This window comes from Lathyrus oleraceus, chromosome 4, assembly GCF_024323335.1.
Source record: "Lathyrus oleraceus cultivar Zhongwan6 chromosome 4, CAAS_Psat_ZW6_1.0, whole genome shotgun sequence".
Classification (NCBI taxonomy): domain Eukaryota; kingdom Viridiplantae; phylum Streptophyta; class Magnoliopsida; order Fabales; family Fabaceae; genus Lathyrus; species Lathyrus oleraceus.
The window spans coordinates 88,952,785-88,972,021 of NC_066582.1; the positions used below are offsets into that span (position 1 = coordinate 88,952,785).

Here is a 19,237-nt window from a genome sequence, read left to right on the forward strand (position 1 = left end):
AACTGCATCCTAGCATAATCAATCAACTTGAAAGAAAATCTTTCACCATAAAGGTTAATGAAGATGCAAATAAGCACCTGCAGAGATTCTTGACCATGAGTACTACTTTGAAAATTGATGGTCATATTAATGAAGCAAAGTAGTTAAGAATGTTCTCATTCACTTTATCTGGAAAGGTGGAAGAGTGGTTCTACTCTCTTCTAGATGGTAATATTACATCATGGGAAGAGATGGAAACAACTTTCTTAAATGAGTATTTTCCAGCATTAGTATTTATGAGAAAAAGGTATGAAATCTTGAACTTCAAACAGAAAGATGGTGAGTCTTTGGGAGACACCTATAAAAGATTCAAAAGGGTCCTAGTAGCTTGTCCAACTCATAATATGGATCAAACTGAACAAATGCAAATGTTTGTCAATGGGCTACAAATAAAGACAAAACAATTTATTGATACAACAACCGGTGGCTCGACAAATTTCTCAACAGCCACCGGTATTAAAAGGATCATTGAAGTGATAGCCGCAAATGAGCATCTGGAACTATGTGATAGGTGTACAAGCAAACCTGTAGGAGTCATTGATTTAAAACTGGAAGCTAATAAAATATGTTTCAAAGACACAATCACTTCTGAAGTAGAAAAGAAATTGAAAGTAATGAATATAGGTACTCAACAGGTAGCTCAAATTCAACCAACTCAGACCATCACGTGTGAAATCTGTAATGGACCTCACCACACTGTGTATTGCCTTGTAACTCCTCAATAAATTGAAGAGATAAAATTCTTAAAGTAGAATAATCCCTACTCTAACACTTACAATCCAGGTTGGAAAATCATCCAAACTTGTCATGGAATGATCAGAGAGGGAATGTTCCACAACAGGGTCAAGGTCAATATCAGACTCAATATCAACAACAACAAGCAGACTGGGAGATTTCCATTGAAAACATGATCGCTCAATGTCTGCAATTCCAAGAAGATACTAAAAACAATTATAAAAACAACACTGCCTCTATAAAGAATCTTGAAGTTCAGCTGGGTCAGATATCATAACAACTAGCAAGTTCTCGAACACCAGGTTCCATACCAAGTGAAACGGTTCAAAATCCAATAAATCAGGAGAATATTAGTATTGTCACGGCGAAAAAGGAAAATTTTATACCACCTAGAAATCCAACTGAAGAGGAAATTAAAAAGGAGACTAAACCGGTGATTAAGTTGCCCTATCCTCAGAGAGTGACAAAGAAGGAATCAAGCGAGTCAAACTTTGAGAAATTCATGACAATGTTTAAAAAGGTAGAGGGTCATATGCCTTTGTTTGAAGAACTCGAGAGAATTCCCATGTACAAGAAATTCATGGAAGAGGTAATGGCTGAAAAGAAACCAACAATAGAGGAACTAGTAGCCTGGAAGGAAAAGTATAGTGCAAATTCACTAGAGCAGAAAATTCCAAACAAACAGAAGGATCCTGGAATGGTAATAGTACCATGCACAATTAAAGGAAGAAACTTCAAAAGGGTACTAATAGATTTTGGAGGTAGTGTGAGTTTGATGCCATTATCAATATATCACAGGTTGGGTATTAAAAATGTCAGTGATACAAAGATAAATCTGAAGTTTGCGGATCACTCGAGAAAGGATGCATATGGTATAGAAGAAGACGTACTGGTAACAATAGAGGACTTGAGTTTTCCTATTGATTTTGTAATCCTAGACATACCTAAAGATGATGAGGCACCCATCATTCTGGGTCGACCTTTCATGTAGACAAGTCGATGCAATCTCGACATGGACTAGGGCACGTTAACCTTGAAACTTCATGATTGAGAAATAACATTGAATGCTATTGAAGACCAGGAGCTAGAGGAAGATACAAAATCTCACTATTAAGTAGGCTTGATCAGGACAGAGGCGAGAAGGCAAAGTAACATACCAACATCAGAGAAAGATATAGGAAGGCCACCTCGACTCTCACCACTGCCATTAGCAACCCTGAATGGAAATACTCCTATCTTCATTCCAAAATCCAAGAGAAAGAAAAGAAAACAAAAACAAGGTAAGGAGATGGAGGTCGGAAAGGACTTATGGCACAAAGGAATCCATACTTATAAAAAATACGGCTTCCTAGTTTTGGAAAAGAGGTGCAACAAGGTTTGGAGGCTGAAGTGCCCCCCGTAACAAGGGAAAATGAACCGTCGAGCCATGCGACGTTAAACGAAGAGCTTCGTGGAAGGCAACCCATGCGTTTTTATTTCTAATTATAGTTTGTGTTTGTTTGTTATTTTAGGTTTACATAGTGCTTTACATAAAAGGGCGAAGATACTCACATGGAAAAAGTTGGAAAATGAGTAGAGCAACAGTCTGACATGGCCTCCTGTGTCAGGCCTGCAAATTTGAGATTTTTTTGGAAATTTTGTATTTTGTATGGCCATGTTACACTTTCCACTCCAGCCCCCTCATTAGGGCACTGTGAGTCACCCTCCTCCTATCTTGTTCTAAAACATTGAGGTCAATGTTTAGTTCAAGTGTGGGGAAGATTTTTTATGTTTTATGTTTTATGTGATTATTTTCCAATATGTACCATTTCACATGTGGTGCATGTATTTCAGGTTCTTGGTGTACTGTTGGATTAGGTGACGACCATTAGTGGTAGTGGATGAAATGATCGCTCCATTTACGGTTGCTTGTTGTGAAAGATCTTCCCCAAAAGTTGATATTGCTGAATAAAAGATCGGATGCAACTTCTCGAGCTCAACTATCGTAGGTTCCCTGTACATTATGAGTTGAGTAAGAAGCTGCACTATACTAAAGGTACTGTGGATGCTGTCAAGCATTACCTAACATGGTGAGTGCATAAAAATCCAAACACATTTGTCATCATGAGCGATATTCAGGTATGTCCTTATTACTCTGACTTTGTGTAGGTTCTTTGGGTATATCATTGCATATATACACACACTGAGGCACGTTGTTTGAATAATAGCCTTAAGCCTTTCTAACCATCCCTTTAATATTATCCATTATTAACCCCGTTGAGTCTGTACCCTTTTGTTTGTTTATACAAACACATAAATGTAAACCATGGCCCAAACACTTCCTTACCCTATTCAAAGTCAATGTGATGTCATTAAGATGTGTTAAATTCTAAGTTTGGGGTAAACTCCATAAGTGTCTGAAACCAAGGTGAGTACGGAAAAAGTAATAAAAACGATTGTGGAAAAAAAAGACGAAAGAAAATGTAGTTGATGGTTCGAAAGAAGCACTCACCGAAGGAAGAGCACTCAATTGAAAAAGAAAAGAAGTTAAAATGAACGAACACAGTGAAAAGACTAATAACATTGGCTCTGAAACTAAACCACTTGTTTTCCCTTTTGTTTGTATCTAACACACCGTAACCTAAGCCCCGTTACAACCCAAAAGACCTCAAAAAGTGTGTGTTGTATGTAGTTGATACGAAAGGAGAAACTATTCAAACGTATGAGTTGATATTGCATGTTTGAACTGTGAGTGTAAACACTTTAACCCAGAGAGACTTGGTGAGAATGTGATATAAGATGACAGGTGAAGCGGTACGTGAATGTGGAAATGCGGTGGAAAACTCATTAGGAAAAGCAGGGACTGTGAACGGGAGAGTGAAGGCGTTAGCAAAAGATCTCAGCAGTATTCTGGTAAGAATCTAAATTTTTGGAAGTGACATACTTTATCGTATAGGACATTACTTGAGGACAAGTAATGGGCTAAGTTTGGGGTTGTGATTGGTCACCATTTTCACTATGTTTTTGTTGTTTATTCGACAAGAAACCAAGGATTTTTAGACACTGTGTATGCATTATGGTACCTTTAAAGTTAATTTTCATTCCCGTAAATGATTTAAGCAATTTTATTAATTGTCAGTTTTATTTTGTGTTTTCGTGATTTTATGCTTTGGTTGTCGTGTTTATGCTCTCCAGGTCCACGACGAAGATCCAACAGACTCAATGCAAGAAAGTGAAAAGTTTCGGCGTTTGAAAAAAGAAGATTTCCTAGTTCAAGAGGCTTGCCATGGCCACCCGTGTCACCTGACACGGGCCGTGTTAGGAGGAAGGAAAAACAAGTACAACTAATTCCCAAGACAGTGGCCTGACACGGCCTCCTGTGTGAGCCTGACACGGCCTCCCGTGTCAGCCTGACACGGCCGTGTCAGCCCAAAACCCTAATTCTCCAGTTTTTGGGATTTTTCACCGGGCTTGAGCTGTAGGGATGTTTTGGAGATTTCCACCTTCTGCCAAGGGATTTTTACTATATTAGGATAACTTCTACAAGACAAAAGATCATCTTGGAACGAGGCGAACACAACTTTGTCACACGAGCAAGGATTACAGAGATCAAGAAATTCGGAGAGCGGAAGGTTTTCATGAGTGGAAGCGATTGAAGATCCAAGTCATCCAATTACTTATAATGTGTATTTTTTATCCTGAATTTGTTTTGAACAATATGAGTAGCTAAACCCCCCCAATGTTAGGGGTCCCTGATTTAGAGTTGTAATGACTATGAGATTACGCTTGCATTTATAATATTGTTTTTACAGTAATCTTTTGATATGTTTAATGCTTTCTCTTTCGGACCAATCGAAATTGTTATATGGTTATCAATTAGGCTGGACCGTCATTGGTAAGGTTTTCATAAGATTACTCTCAAATAGATATCACCTAGGACTAGGGATACCCTGTATGAATCAGAGCATTCTGGGTATAATAAAGCTTAACTTCACCCTAATTGCCTATGGACATAGAAATTAGGGTTGAATGATGTAAGGTTTTCTCACCAAGAACTTGGGAGAAAATACCCTTGAGAACTGGTAGTAATTGATATGTGTTGATGCAATAATAACTCAAAGTTGTTACAGGGATAAATCATACACCTTCTCTGGCATTGTTCCTCATACCTTGCAAACCCTTATTTTTTATTATTATTTTCCTTTTCCTTTATTTTTATAATTTTGAATTAAAAAACCCTGATTATAATTTTTTGTTTAATTGAATGATGAATTGAAGTCAATATTAATGTGTAGTCCTTGAGATCGACATTCGGGGAATTTCCCTTTTATTACTACAATAGGAAAAATAGTACACTGGCTATTTTTCTGATCAAAGGTCGACAGACGTAAGAAAGTGGTGTTTTTTCTTGATTTTGGTCAACTCTGCCGCCTCCGGTGCGGTGGTGCCAGAGCTTCGGTGATGGTTCTGTTTTGACATGAGAATTGGAAGATGATGTTTAGAGAAGAGAGTGAGTTGCTGATTTTTTTCAAATGTCTCTTTGCAAATTCGATTGGGCTTAGCCATTAAGCCTAATATTTGTCTTTCTACACCCATGTTTTTCTTAGCGACATACTTGTTGAATCCAACCAGGTTTCTTGGTATTTGGCCTTATTCTATTGGGGCCAAATCCCCTTTTGCTGGATTCTGGACTCTATTCAGGTTATGTACCCCCTTGGCCCAATATTTTAATTACCTTTTTAATTATCTTTAATTCTATTTTACCCTTAGAGGGCCATTTTGGAATTTTGACCATATAATTGCATGTTCCCTTAGGAATTTTTGACATACATTTTTAATCAAACCATGACTAACTATAATATGATCCTTTATATTAGTTTGATTAATTCTAACCATTAAATTAGGTTCTAAACCAGTTTTTAGACTAAATCTTAAACCATAATTCAAATTGATCAAAAGTAATTTTGATCAATTAAATCCTCTGATATTGTGTAATTCCATAGTCTAATTTGAGTGACCAAAAGACCTTTGGTCACTTAATCACACTTTTTCTTCTAACATATGGAGCTCGAAGCCTCAAGTCAGATTCTTAATCAAGACATTCTCAGTCATACCAAGCAGTGGATAATATAAGTATATCAAAGGTGGCACCTTCAAGAGCTTGCTAAATCAAAGTTAGAATTGTGTGGCATGAGCCTTAAGTAATAGAGAAGGAATGAGACTGGAGAGTTCCTACCCCCATTCTGAATATCTTTCGGCATGGGACGAATGACCCAGTGCTCATCATATTTACCTCTATTTATAGACTTTAACACAATTCTAATCATGCAATTGACAAGTCACTCTCTCTCTCTCTCTCTCTCCACAAAGCAATGAAATAAGCAAGGACTATGATCGATAACCAATTCTACTAGTTTTCTGTCACTTATTCGGCATGCGTCCGCAATAACGGTAACACTTTGTTTCATCTTTTTATTGTTTTTCAAGTTAAGTTTACTTTCCGCATTTTCATTCTCGCTTTGTTATTAATAGTTCATGTCTTTTTATTGATTTTTATGCGTTTTCTTGGTAGTTTTATATGTTTTCTAATTCAAGCGAAAATCACAAAGGACTCGTGCAAGGAAATCAGACATTCTGGACTCGCAGAAAAGCAGTTTTGAGGGATATAGTGGTCGTGACACGGCCATCCGTGTCACCTGACACGACTTGTGTTAAGAGAGGGTTGAAACTGGAGTTTGAGAAAGAAACAGGGAGCTGACACGGGTGCCCGTGTCAACTGACACGGGTGCCCGTGTCAGCTGACACGACCCGTGTCAGCAAGTCTGGAACTTGGTATGTCTGAACTGAGAAATAGGGAGCCAACACAGTCGGCTGTGTTGCCTGACATGGCCTGTGTTGGCTTGGACGCTACATCTTCTGATTTTTTTTGGATTTTTATGTTTTGTGACTCCGAAGGGTATTTTGGGTATTTGCTACAGTTGTTAAGCGATCAGTGATTAGTTATTCTACTTATTGAAGAAGAGGAGGACTTTTGTGACGAGAAAAGGATTCTACGATTGAGATTGGTGCTCTCAATGGATTCAGATAATGGAGATTCTTCAAGAGTAATCGTGATTGAAGATCAAAGGAATTCAATTATCTTGTAATGTTTAATTTTCATATTGTATTGTCTTTGAAAATAATGAGCGGCTAAACCCCCCAATGCTAGGGGATGTCCCTGATTTGATCGTGTAATGACTTTGAATTCCTAATTCCCTCAATTTTATATTTTATTATTCAATTCAATTGTGAATTATTTCTAATGCTTTCTTTATTGGACAAATAAGGAAATTTCTACGATTAACAATTAGCCAGACCATAATTGTTAAGGTTTTTGCACGATTAAACTATAGTAGATATCACCTAAGACTAGGGATACCCTATAGTTAACGGGTAAATCTTGATAAAATAAAGGCTTGGTTTCATCATAATTCTCTAAGGACTTAGATACTCATTAGAATAACCAAAGGTTTCCCTCCAAGGTTTTAGGAGGAAACAAACCTAAGCTCTGGTAATTGAATGTATGAACTTGTTGAGGTGATCTAAATTTAAGGTTATTACAGGGAAAAATCACACACCTTACCTGTAAGACCCTAATTTTGACCCTAAGATCCCTCATGTAAATTCATCATAATCACTAGCATTGGGATCACATCTTGGCATCCTCCTCATCCCTCCTTCATTGGGTTTGTTTTGGGAGAGATCACCAAGCACTTTGTGATTATACCATACTTGTATTTTATCATTTCACTAACCAAAATACCAAAAATATGTCTTTGCATTTGTCTAACTCTTTTGTAGGAAGGGCATGATTCCATTGATTCATCAAGTTCACATCTAGGGTTTGAGACCCTCATGAACAAAGAGCATAACCAAGAATTGATTCAAGAATGGTCATGAACATCATATATGAGTCCCAATGTTCTCTGCATGTTATATTGATCAAGTTTTCCTCAAACGTTTGAGGGTGATTTGCCTTGGAAACCCTAGTTTGACTCGATATCTTGAGTAACTTCTCCAACAAGCTATCTCACCAATTGATAAAATTTCTTAAGGGACACTTCAAAATTAATCATATTGTGCATATGTGATCTACCATGAGCCAATAAAGTCAAGAGATATGGAAGTTAGCAAGTTGGTTGATGGTGGTTGGCCAGATGGATTCATCTAATCAAAACTGGGTCTCCCTAGACCCTATCTCCTATAATTTTCACCATATGAAAATGATTCCAAGAGAAAACTTACTCTAAATGACATTCCAAACAACTTTAATGTTGAGACCTAGAGCTATTTTTGCTTTGAAAATCATTTTCTATGTTGAAACATTATAGGTCATTTTGTCACCATGTTCATGCCATGCGCAGCCTATGCATTCCTTGTCCAAAATGAATGAATTTGAGCTCTTTGGAAAGGTGAGATCAAGAGGAACAACTTGCATGTTCAACACTTTTTCATTTGCAGCTTGGAACTTGGAGAAATTTGAGGTGGAAGTTTGGAAATTTTTGACATATCAAAATGTTTCTAAGTGTCAAGCCATATGTCTCAATATTCCACCTTGCTTAAATTTTTATATGAGCTTCAAATGAGAAAAGTGTCTTCAACAAAGTTGTATCTCTCTCAAAGACTTTCAAAATGGTCACCGATTTCATGTCATTTGGATTTGAAATGATAGAGTTATGCATTTTTGAAGTTTGGAAAAATCACTTGATCAATGGTATAAGTCAAAAGTGACCTATAATGTAACCTCATATCAGATGCTCAAAAAAGTTGAATTATCTCCCACTCCAAACATAAAAGTTGAAGTAGACACATTGAATTGGATTGTGCAACTTGGAAATATTTCATCTCATACAAACTGAGCAAGTTATGGCCTTGGGAAGTTGACTTTCAAATTAGGGTTTAGACAAAATGGATGCTTCTGAGCCGTAGGATCCATTTGTTTGTTTTAATCTCGTGCGTCGGTTTGCATTGCCACGCGTGCTGTGCAGTTGACTAGTGACCACATGGAACGCGCGTTGGTGGCCACTTGATCTGCCACCTCAATTAATGAGGGAGATCAAGTGGTCCACGTTTTTTCTGATATATTAATTTTCATTTTAATTGCATTATTTTCAATAATTCATATTAAATTCAATATTGATCCAAAAAATATGGGACTTTCACCAAACAATTTCAAATATTTTTCCTTTTCATATTCTGAATTAAAATTATTTTTTGGATCATTATTAATATTTTTCATGAATTAATTGATTTTGCATTTGTTTTTAATTATTTAACAATATTTTTAAATGTCCAAAAATTATGACTTTGACCTTGTTTGACCTATCATAAATCTCATGGCCATTTCTTTGGTGTTTCGATGAGGATTTAGGAATTAGACAAACCATATTTAATTTAAATGCACTATTTTAGTAATTTTTTTTAATTTGAATAAATGCCAAATAAATCTGTTGACCAATTGTGATGACTTGGTTATGTTTGACTCTTGTTGTTGGGCCTTGGTCAAGGTTGATTTGACTTTGTCAAATTAATATCATTGGATTTAGGGGATTGATGGAATGTACATTCCATCTCCCAAAATGAATGGATGATATTAATTTGGTAAAAGTCCTCCTTTGACCAATTTGTGTTTTGATCCATTCCCCTCCCACTTCATCTTATTCCCTTTCTTCATTCATTCATTCCATTTGGCCTATGACATCTCAAAGTCCTAATGCTAGCTGATGGAAAAATTGACATGAGTATGGATGAGATTAGGCCACACCTTTTGCATATTCTTTTTGTGTGTGGTATGTTTCATGAGCATAGTCCATTATACTATGTCTCTAATATGCATTAACACCAAAATTCTATTGCCCGACCTCAAATAGTTGTGACTTCTACATAAGTCCAATTACGATTGCTTAACATAACGCTAAATTTGTGACATAAAATACATAAGCATTCTAGTTAGTGAGATTGTAAGTCTCCCCTCTTTCATGGTATTGTGTGGAAACTTGGCCTTCTTTCCTTCCTTTGGAAGATGTTTTGGCTCAAGGATTCATGCTTGTGATAAGTGGGTTGAGTGTTCTCCAAAGAATGTCTCGAAATGAAAAGCAAAAGCAAAACAATACTAACTTCTAACCAACTAACTACTAACTTTTAATTTCAAGCTTTTTACTTTAATGCAATTTACTTTTAGCACTCTATTTCGTTTTCCATTGTTCATATCGTTCTAATTGTTTATGCTAATGCAATTTTCACTTTGTCCATTTGGACAATATTGTGTGATATATTTTGTTTGTGTATACTTTGCTTGTTTGTGTGGTCTTTGACCATTAATGTACATAATAATAACAAAAACCCTAAAAAACTTTTAAGTGGACTGTTGGCTTGATCTTGGACAAATGGACTTAGAATCTAGGTAACCTTCCTAAGCTAAAGGACTTGGCCAATGCCAACTTGTTGAAGAACCAAGTGCTTGCAATTTGAAATTCATCTGATACATCTTTGAAGACATCTCTAAGTTCATCTGCAACATGATCATTGTGAAGCTGTTATTTTGAACCTGTGACTTGTGGAATTCATCTGTTGCATGGGCTATTTTGGAGAAGATCATGGAATGGATAAGCTTGGATGTGGCCATATTTATTTGATGTCTTGCTCTTCAAGATAATATAATTGTGCATTTGTGTGTTGCTTGATTCTAAAAGTCCAAGGGAATTCTGGGTTTCTATTGACATTCTTGTCTTTTGGATTGCTACCCACTTGGTCAGATCTTTTCAACTCTAAACTTTTAGTTTTTATGCATAGGATATTCTCTTCATCTTCTCCTCATTTATTTAATTTCAAAATCTCTCCCTCCATTTTTCAAAACCTTCTTTGTGTGAACTACTTTTGTTCTAAACTTTGACCACTTTTTGCAAAAAGATAGAAACTTTGGCCTTATGTCATTGCATTTTCAAAACTTCTTTTCTTAAATCAAACTTGTAAATAGACTTAACTATGCTTGACTTAAACTTTCAAAAAGCAAAAAAGAACTAACTCATCCAAATTATTTTAGGCCTTTATGCCTTTCAAACTTAATTTTTTTTAAAGTAATCCATCCACTTTGAAATTTGTATCACGAACTACGAGGTTTTGATCCTTCATTTTTATGTTGGTACGTAGGCATAAGACCGAAGATCTTGTCGAACACAAAATATAATTAATGAATTCTTTTCTCATCCCCCCATTCTATTTGTTTGTAAACATCATTTTGTATAAAATACATATGCACACAAAAAGGGCTCCCTAAGAGCACCTAGGACACTTTGGGTGCTAACACCTTCCCTCTGTGTAACTAACCCCCTTACCTGTAATCTCTGACTTTTTATTAGTTTTGATTTGAAAACTTCTTACTTTTGGGTTTTGTTCGTACTTTTCCCCTTTTCCCTTGAAAACAATAAAACGCGGTGGTGACTCTTGTTATTTGATCTCTAGTTTGTCAATAGCTTGATGATCATGAATTTCCCGCTACATTACTCTAGCATGATTCTCATATTTGTGAAAAAGCCAAATTTTACATTCTGCTTATTTTTATTATTGTACGGATTTATTCCAAACCAAAACTTTTGTTTTTGTTTAATTGAATTACGATTTAAACTAGATATTACTACGCAGTCCTCGAGATCGATATTTGGGAAATTTCCCTATTATTACTACATCAGCAAAATAGTACACTTGCTATTTTTCCGATCAAGTTTTTGTCGTCGGGCCCGGGGACTGCCAAAATATAGAGGTTAAATTTAGTTTAATTGAAATTTTGTTGCTCTGCAACTAAAATTTAATCCCTGTTCTTTTATTTATTTTGATCTTTATCAACTAGTTTGTGTCTAATATTTTTATGCGAGGTAAGACCTCTGTTGATTTTCCTTTTGAGCAGAAATTGAAAGAACTTTGTGTGCAAGACTCAGACAAGTTATAGTAGCAAAACTGGAATCAGAAGAAGAGAAAACCTCCATTCATTCAGATTTAGAGTCAGAGAGAGAGAGGTCGAAATAATGGGGGAGAACCCACCGCCACCAGAGAGACTATTGGGTGACTACGGAGGCGCAGATGCACCGGCTGGTAGATTAACAATTGTCAACCAACCGGTGAATGTGCCTAATTTTTAGCTACACCCAAGCACAATCAATCAACTTGAAAGAAAGCATTTCACTAGAAAGGTAAATGAAGATGCAAACAAACACTTGCAGAGATTTCTGACCATGAGCACCACTCTGAAAATTGATGGTCATACTGAGAAAGCAAAGAAGTTAAGAATGTTCCCGTTCACTTTAGTTGAAGAGGCTGAAGAATGGTTCTATTCTCTCCCAACCTACATTATTACATCATGGGAAGAGATGGAAAAGGCTTTCTTGAATGAGTATTTTCCAGCATCGGTATTTCTAAGAAAACGGTATGAGTCCTAAACTTCAAGCAGAAGGAGGGTGATTATTTGGGGGATGCCTACAAAATATTCAAAAGGGTCCTAGTGACTTGTCCGACTCATAATATGGATTAAACAGAACAGATGCAGATGTTTGTAAATGGTCTCAAAATAAAGACCAAATAGTTGATTGATACAGCAGCCGGTGGCTCAACTAATTTCTCAATAGCCACCGGTATCAAAAAGATCATTGAAGTGATTGCTGCTAATGAGCACTTAGAGTTGTATGACAGATGTACAAGTAAACCTGAAGGAGTTATTGATCTGAATATAGAAACTAATAAAATCCGTATAGAAGATACAATCACCTCCGATGTCGAAAAGAAGTTGAAGGCTATGAATATAGGTACTCAACAGGTAGCTCAAGTCCAACCTGCTCTTATTATCAGTTGTGAGATTTGTAATGGACCATACCAAATAGTGTATTACTTTGCAACCCCTTAACAAGTTGAAGAAATAATTTTTTTGAAGCAGAATAATCCCTATTCCAACACTTACAATCCAGGTTGGAAGAATCATCCTAACTTCTCATGGAAAGATCAGAAAGGGAACGTTCCACAACAAGGTCAAGATCAATATCAAACTCAATATCAACAACAACAGCAACAACAAGCCCCAAGGAAGGAATATTGGGAGATTGTCATTGAAAGAATGGCAGCTCACAATGTTCAATTCTAAGAAGAGACTAGAAACAATCAGAAGAACACTACTGCTTCCATAAAAAATCTTGAAGTTCAGATGGGTCAAATAGCACAACAATTAGCCTCAAGTTCTCAAGCATAAGGTGCTCTACCAAGGGCAACTGTGACAAATCCAAGAGAGCATAATAATGTTAGTTTTGTGACAACAAAAAGTGGGAAATCTCATGAAGTCCTTGAGGAGAAATCTGAAGATGAAGATAAACTACTTGAAGTTGATCTTGAGATTGTAAGACCCCAATTTTGACCCTAAGATCCCTCATGGCATCATAATATTGCATTTGCATTGCCTCAAGGATCTTTAGCATCTTGGTTCCCTTTGCCTTTGGGTGGGACTCCTTGTGATTGGTTTGAGATCACCAAGCATGCTTGAATTATACATCATTGTTTCTCTTACTTTTGTTTACTAACCAAAAGCACAAAAATGTGTCACTAACATCTTTTGTTTGAAGCTTGAGTATCATCCAAGACACTTTGTGGGTTCTATTTAGATAATCAATCAACACAAGGGAATGGCTTGAGATACTTCCAACAGGTTCAAATGGGGTCTATTCGTCAGTCATAACATTAATCTTGAAGGAGCAAAAGTCTGTTCATGAGCTGTCATGCTCGCTAGGCGAGCAGAATGGGTCGCCTAGCGAGTCCCAAGAAAAACCACCAGAATCACCTACGCTCAGAGGAATTTCTTGAACTGTCATGCTCGCTAGGCGAAGCCCACATGTTTAAAAAAAAAAAAAAGAACGAAAAACGAAAAAAAAAAAAAAAGAAAAACGAAAAAAATAAATAATAATAATAATAATAATAAATTAAAAAAATAAAATAAAAATAAATAAATAAATAAATAAATTAATAAATAAAATATAACAGAAAAATTTTGGACTTGGGCCTCTCTCATTTGAGCCCACAGGTCCACAAAAATCAGGTTATAAATTCAGAGTTTCACTGAAACAAAAGGCAATTCTATTCCTATTACCCTGGCAGGGAAAAAGATAGTGAGAGAAGAGCTAACAGAGTTCAGAGCAACCTCCATAGACTGAAGGGAACTCATCGGCAAAGAACCAATTCCCTCTCATATAAACCCTCAGATTGCTTTGCAAACCCAACCGGGCAATTCAATTTCATTCGATCTCTCTAGTCAGGTTTGCCTTATTCCCATTACTTATGCTTTTAATTTGAATGCTCTGAATGTATGAGGTATTATGGGTGAATTTGATACCCTTTTGATGCATGTGTTTGACAAGAGGTTTAGGCCTCCTACCCTTGGTTGCTTTTTGTGAGCTTTTTGTGAATTTTAATGGCATGATTCATGTGGTTACATTTTGATTTGGGGGCAACTCTTGATTACCCTATCTTGTTTCTCTAACCTGTTTGTTGAGTTTTGTTTTGTGAGGGCTCACATACTCTTGCAGGGATAGCTTGCTTGGTGTTCCACTTTATTTGTGGGGTACCACCTGGAGGTCTATTCCGATTACTTGTACTGACTCGCTTTCTTTGATGGTGTTTAGCTTGGAAGAGTCTTTGGGTTTCTTATTTATCTAATTGTTGTTACTTCGGATCTTTATCCGTACGGTAGATCTCTCGATCCCTTTACTTTTCCCGCATGTTACCGATTTCTTAGGTTTCGTATAGCCTCTCGTGGCATGTCATTTAAGGTAGCGCGGTTCCTTTATCTAGGACTGCCTTTTTGCATGAGCGTTCCTAAAACACAAACAACTCATTGATTTTTCTTCTCCTAAGAACACATTTACTCCTTCTACTACAGGCGAGTAAGTCTCCAAAGGTCGAGCATCCGGTAGATTGTGTAGTAACGTCATTCACCCCAAAACACAACCCTTACCCCATAGGTGGTCGAACTACGTTTTGCTCTGATTTTCATCCAAGATGAGATACGTAGGCATAAGACGCGATGTCTTAGCGAGCACACTCCTCTTTAACCCATAGGTAGCCGAGTTACGAAGACTCTGATTCTCAGATTCAGATGAGATACGTATGCAGTGGATGCGACGTCCGTGCGAGTCATTTTCTTTTGACCCTTCTTTTAGTAAGTAGTACATACACGCTTTTCTCATCCCTTCAATCATGTTTGCACAAATAAATTTTCAAAACAAAACAACAACCTTTGCAACAAATGTGAAAAGGGCTCCCTAGGAGTACCTAGGATGCTTTGGGTGCCTAACACCTTCCAATTGCAAAACCAACCCCCTTACCCAGATCTCTGACATTTTTACTAGTTTTTGATTCGATAAAACTTTTAGGTTTTTGTTCGCTTTCTAACCATTCCTTTGGATAAATAGAAGTGCGGTGGCGACTCGACTTTTATGATTTACCTTGGATTTAGTCAATATCTCTAATGGTAACGAATACCCCGTTACAGAAAAGTGGCGACTCTGCTGGGGATTTTAATGGCGTGATTCATGTGGTTACATTTTGATTTGGGGGCAACTCTTGATTACCCTATCTTGTTTCTCTAACCTGTTTGTTGAGTTTTTGTGAGGGCTCACATACTCTTGCAGAGATGGCTTGCCTGGTGTTCCACTTTATTTGTGGGATACCACCTGGAGGTTTATTCTGATTACCTGTACTGACTCACTTTCTTTGATGGTGCTAGCTTGAGAGATCTCTGGGTTTCTTATCTCTTTAATTGTTGTTACTTCGGATCTTTATCCGTACGGTAGATCTCTCGATCCCTTTTCTTTTCCCGCATGTTACCGATTTCTTAGGTTTCTTATAGCCTCTCGGGGCATGTCATTTAAGGTAGCGCGGTTCCTTCATGTAGGACTGCCTTTTTGCATGAGCATCCCTAAACACCCCAAACTCATTGATTTTTCTTCTCCTAAGAACACGTTATCTCCTTCTACTACAGGGGAGTAAGTCTCCAAAGGTCGAGCATCCGGTAGATTGCGTAGTAACGTCGTTCACCCCAAAACACAACCCTTACCCCATAGGTGGTCGAACTACGTTTTGCTCTGATTTTCATCCCAGATGAGATACGTAGGCAAAAGACACGATGTCTTAGCGAGCACACTCCTCTTTAACCCATAGGTAGCCGAGCTACGAAGACTCTGATTCTCAGATTCAGATGAGATACATATGCAGTGGATGCGACGTCCGTGCGAGTCATTTTCTTTTGACCCTTCTTTTAGTAAGTAGTACATACACGCTTTTCTCATCCCTTCAATCATGTTTGCAGAAATAAATTTTCAAAACAAAACAACAACCTTTGCAACAAATGTGAAAAGGGCTCCCTAGGAGTACCTAGGATGCTTTGGGTGCCTAACACCTTCCCATTGTATAACCAACCCCCTTACCCAGATCTCTGACATTTTTACTAGTTTTTGATTCGATTAAAACTTTTAGGTTTTCGTTCGCTTTCTAACCATTCCTTTGGATAAATAGAAGTGCGGTGGCGACTCGACTTGTATGATTTACCTTGGATTTAGTCAATATCTCTAATGGTAACGAATACCCCGCTACAGAAAAGTGGCGACTCTGTTGGGGATACCTACTTCTCTTTGCATATGAGGAATGCAAAGGGTGGTGGCTCCATTGTGTGTTGTTTACCTCTGTTGTATAAGTGGTTTATTTCTCACTTACCTCAGACGGTCGCTTTCAAGGAGAACAAGGAATGTCTACTGTGGTCCATGAGACTTATGTCTCTCACTAATGATGATATCTCTTGGTATAACCGTGTGTATGATGGTGTGCAGATTATTGACTCTTGTGGAGAATTCTCCAATGTACCTCTTCTTGGTACATGTTGTGGGATTAACTACAATCCTGTTTTGGCACGTCGGCAGCTTGGGTTCCCCTTAAAGGATAAACCCAATAACATTCTGTTAGAGGGTGTATTCTTTCAGGATGGTAAAGATCCCCAAGGCTTGAAAGCTAGGATGGTCCGCGCTTGGCGCAAGATTCATAGGAAAGGAAGGAAAGAGTTGGGTCCTAAGAATTGCATCGCTTTGGAGGCTTACACTGTTTGGGTTAGGAAGAGGGCGTCTGAGTATCTCATGCCTTACGAGTATCCGAGACCTACACCTATGGTTATGGTTGGGCCTTCAACCCTCCCTAATCAAGGAGTAGAGGAGTTGAGAGACGAATACCGTTCACGTGCCTGGATCCGTGAACGTGAAGAGTTGCTTCAGCAGATTAAGGAGAAGGATGCGTTGATTGAGTTTCTTGAGCATCAGGTTATTGATGACCCTGATGATGTATGGACTTCTTTACTTCCTCAGTCTTCTAAGTTCTAGAAGAGGAGGTATGATTGACTCGCCAAAGAGAAGGCCGATATGGAGGCAGCCTACGAGAGGGAGGTGAAACTTTTAGGTTTTTGTTCGTTTTCTAACCATTCCTTTGGATAAATAGAAGTGTGGTGGCGACTCGACTTGTATGATTTACCTTGGATTTAGTCAATATCTCTAATGGTAACGAATACCCCGTTACAGAGATCAAAGAAAATAAAGCAGTAAGGGAGGAAGTCGTTGCACCTAAACAAGTGGTGAAAGAAAAAGTCGTTGAACAAAAACCGGTCATTAAGCTTCCATTCTCCACAAGAAACAAGAAAAAGGGGCAAAATGAGAAAAACTTTGAGAAATTCTTAGAGATGTTCAAGAAGCTAGAAATCAACATTCTACTTTTGGAAGCACTTGAGCTAATGTCTACCTATGCCAAGTTCATAAAGAGCATCATTTCTAAGAAGCAAACCATTGACACAAACCCGATTATTCTAACCAAAACTTGTAGGGCTATTTTGCAGGGTATGAAAATTCCAATGAAGAAGAAAGATCGAGGTGTTGCCACCATCCCATGCACCCTTGGCGATAGGTCATTCAAAAAAGCTCTTATTGATTTAGGAGCAAGTGTGAGTCTCTTGTATTTATCCATTTACAAGAAGTTGGGTATAGGGGTTATGCAAGACACCAGGATGACACTTCAATTTACCGATCATTCGGTAAAGAAACCTTATGGGATAATTGACGATGTTCTGGTGAAGATTGATAAGTTTGTATTCCCGGTGGATTTTGTGATTCTAGAGATTCTCGATGATGAAGAGATCCCTCTCATTCTTGGGAGACCCTTTTTAGAGACCGGAAGGTGTTTGATAGACATAGAGGAAGGTACTATGACTTGAAGGTCTATGATGAGGAATTAAAAATTGATGTTCAAAACACCATGAAATACAAAGATGATATCGGCACTAGTCATACAATAGAGGTTATAGATCAAGTGATTACAGATGATAGTCCTTTTAATACACCGCAGTTACCTTTGGAAAGAGTGTTGAGCTTGTCCGTTTTCGAAAGTGATAAAGAAGTTGACAATAAAGAATTAGAAGTGCTAGCCATGATGGAAGCACACCCTCCTTGGAAAGGATCTCGACCACACTGGTGGGAAGATCTAAGGCAACCTCAGTCATCAAAAGAGAGTAAAGAGCCCAAAAAAGGGACGGAGTTGAAACAACTTCCCGAGAATCTCAAATATATCTTTCTCGATACCGAAGGTAAATGCCCAACTATAAAAAATTCTAGCCTCAAGAGTATCCAAGAAGAGAAACTCAATCAAGTCCTAAAAAAATACAAGAATGTTATTGGATGGGCAATTGAGGATTTGAAAGGTATCAACCCTACGGTGTGCATGCATAAAATTCTTATGGAAAATGATCACAAACCAGTGGTCCAACCCCAAAGGAGATTTAACCCAGTAATGAAAGAAGTGGTTTGAAAAGAAGTGGTGAAGTTGTTAGATGTTGGTCTTATATATCTGATATCTGACAGCTCATGGGTGAGTCTGGTACATGTGGTGCCCAAAAAAGGGGGAACCATCGTCATCAGAAACGAGAAGAATGAGCTAATTCCTACAAGGACAGTTACAGGTTGGCGAGTATGTATTGACTACAGGAGGTTAAAAATTGCGACAAGGAAAGACCACTTCCCTTTTCCATTCATTGATCAAATGTTGGAAAGGTCAGTTGGTCATGATTAGTACTGTTTTCTAGATGGATACTCCGGGTATAATCAGATTGCAGTTGCTCCGGAAGATCAAGAGAATACAACATTCACATGTCCCTATGTGTGTTTGCATACAGAAGAATGCCATCCGGTCTGTGTAATGCACCAGCAACCTTCCAAAGACGTATGACTTCCATTTTTGCTGACATGTGTGAAAAGCATATCGAAGTGTTTATGGATGATTTTTCTGTCTTTGGATATTCGTTTGATAATTGTTTGACTAACCTCTCTCTTGTTTTAGACAGGTGCCAGCAAACTAATTTGATTTTGAACTAGGAGAAGTGTCATTTCAT

At 37.7% G+C, this 19,237-nt stretch overlaps 1 protein-coding gene across 1 annotated transcript; it reads left to right on the top strand.

The window, feature by feature from the left end:
• Positions 1-11,813: 11,813 nt before the first annotated feature.
• LOC127136151 (uncharacterized) lies at positions 11,814-18,067 on the top strand. Its single transcript, XM_051062746.1, has 3 exons — positions 11,814-11,880; positions 12,381-12,587; positions 17,382-18,067. Exons 1-3 carry the CDS (start codon positions 11,814-11,816, stop codon positions 18,065-18,067), a joined length of 960 nt encoding a protein of 319 aa, XP_050918703.1.
• The last annotated feature ends 1,170 nt before the right edge of the window (positions 18,068-19,237 follow it).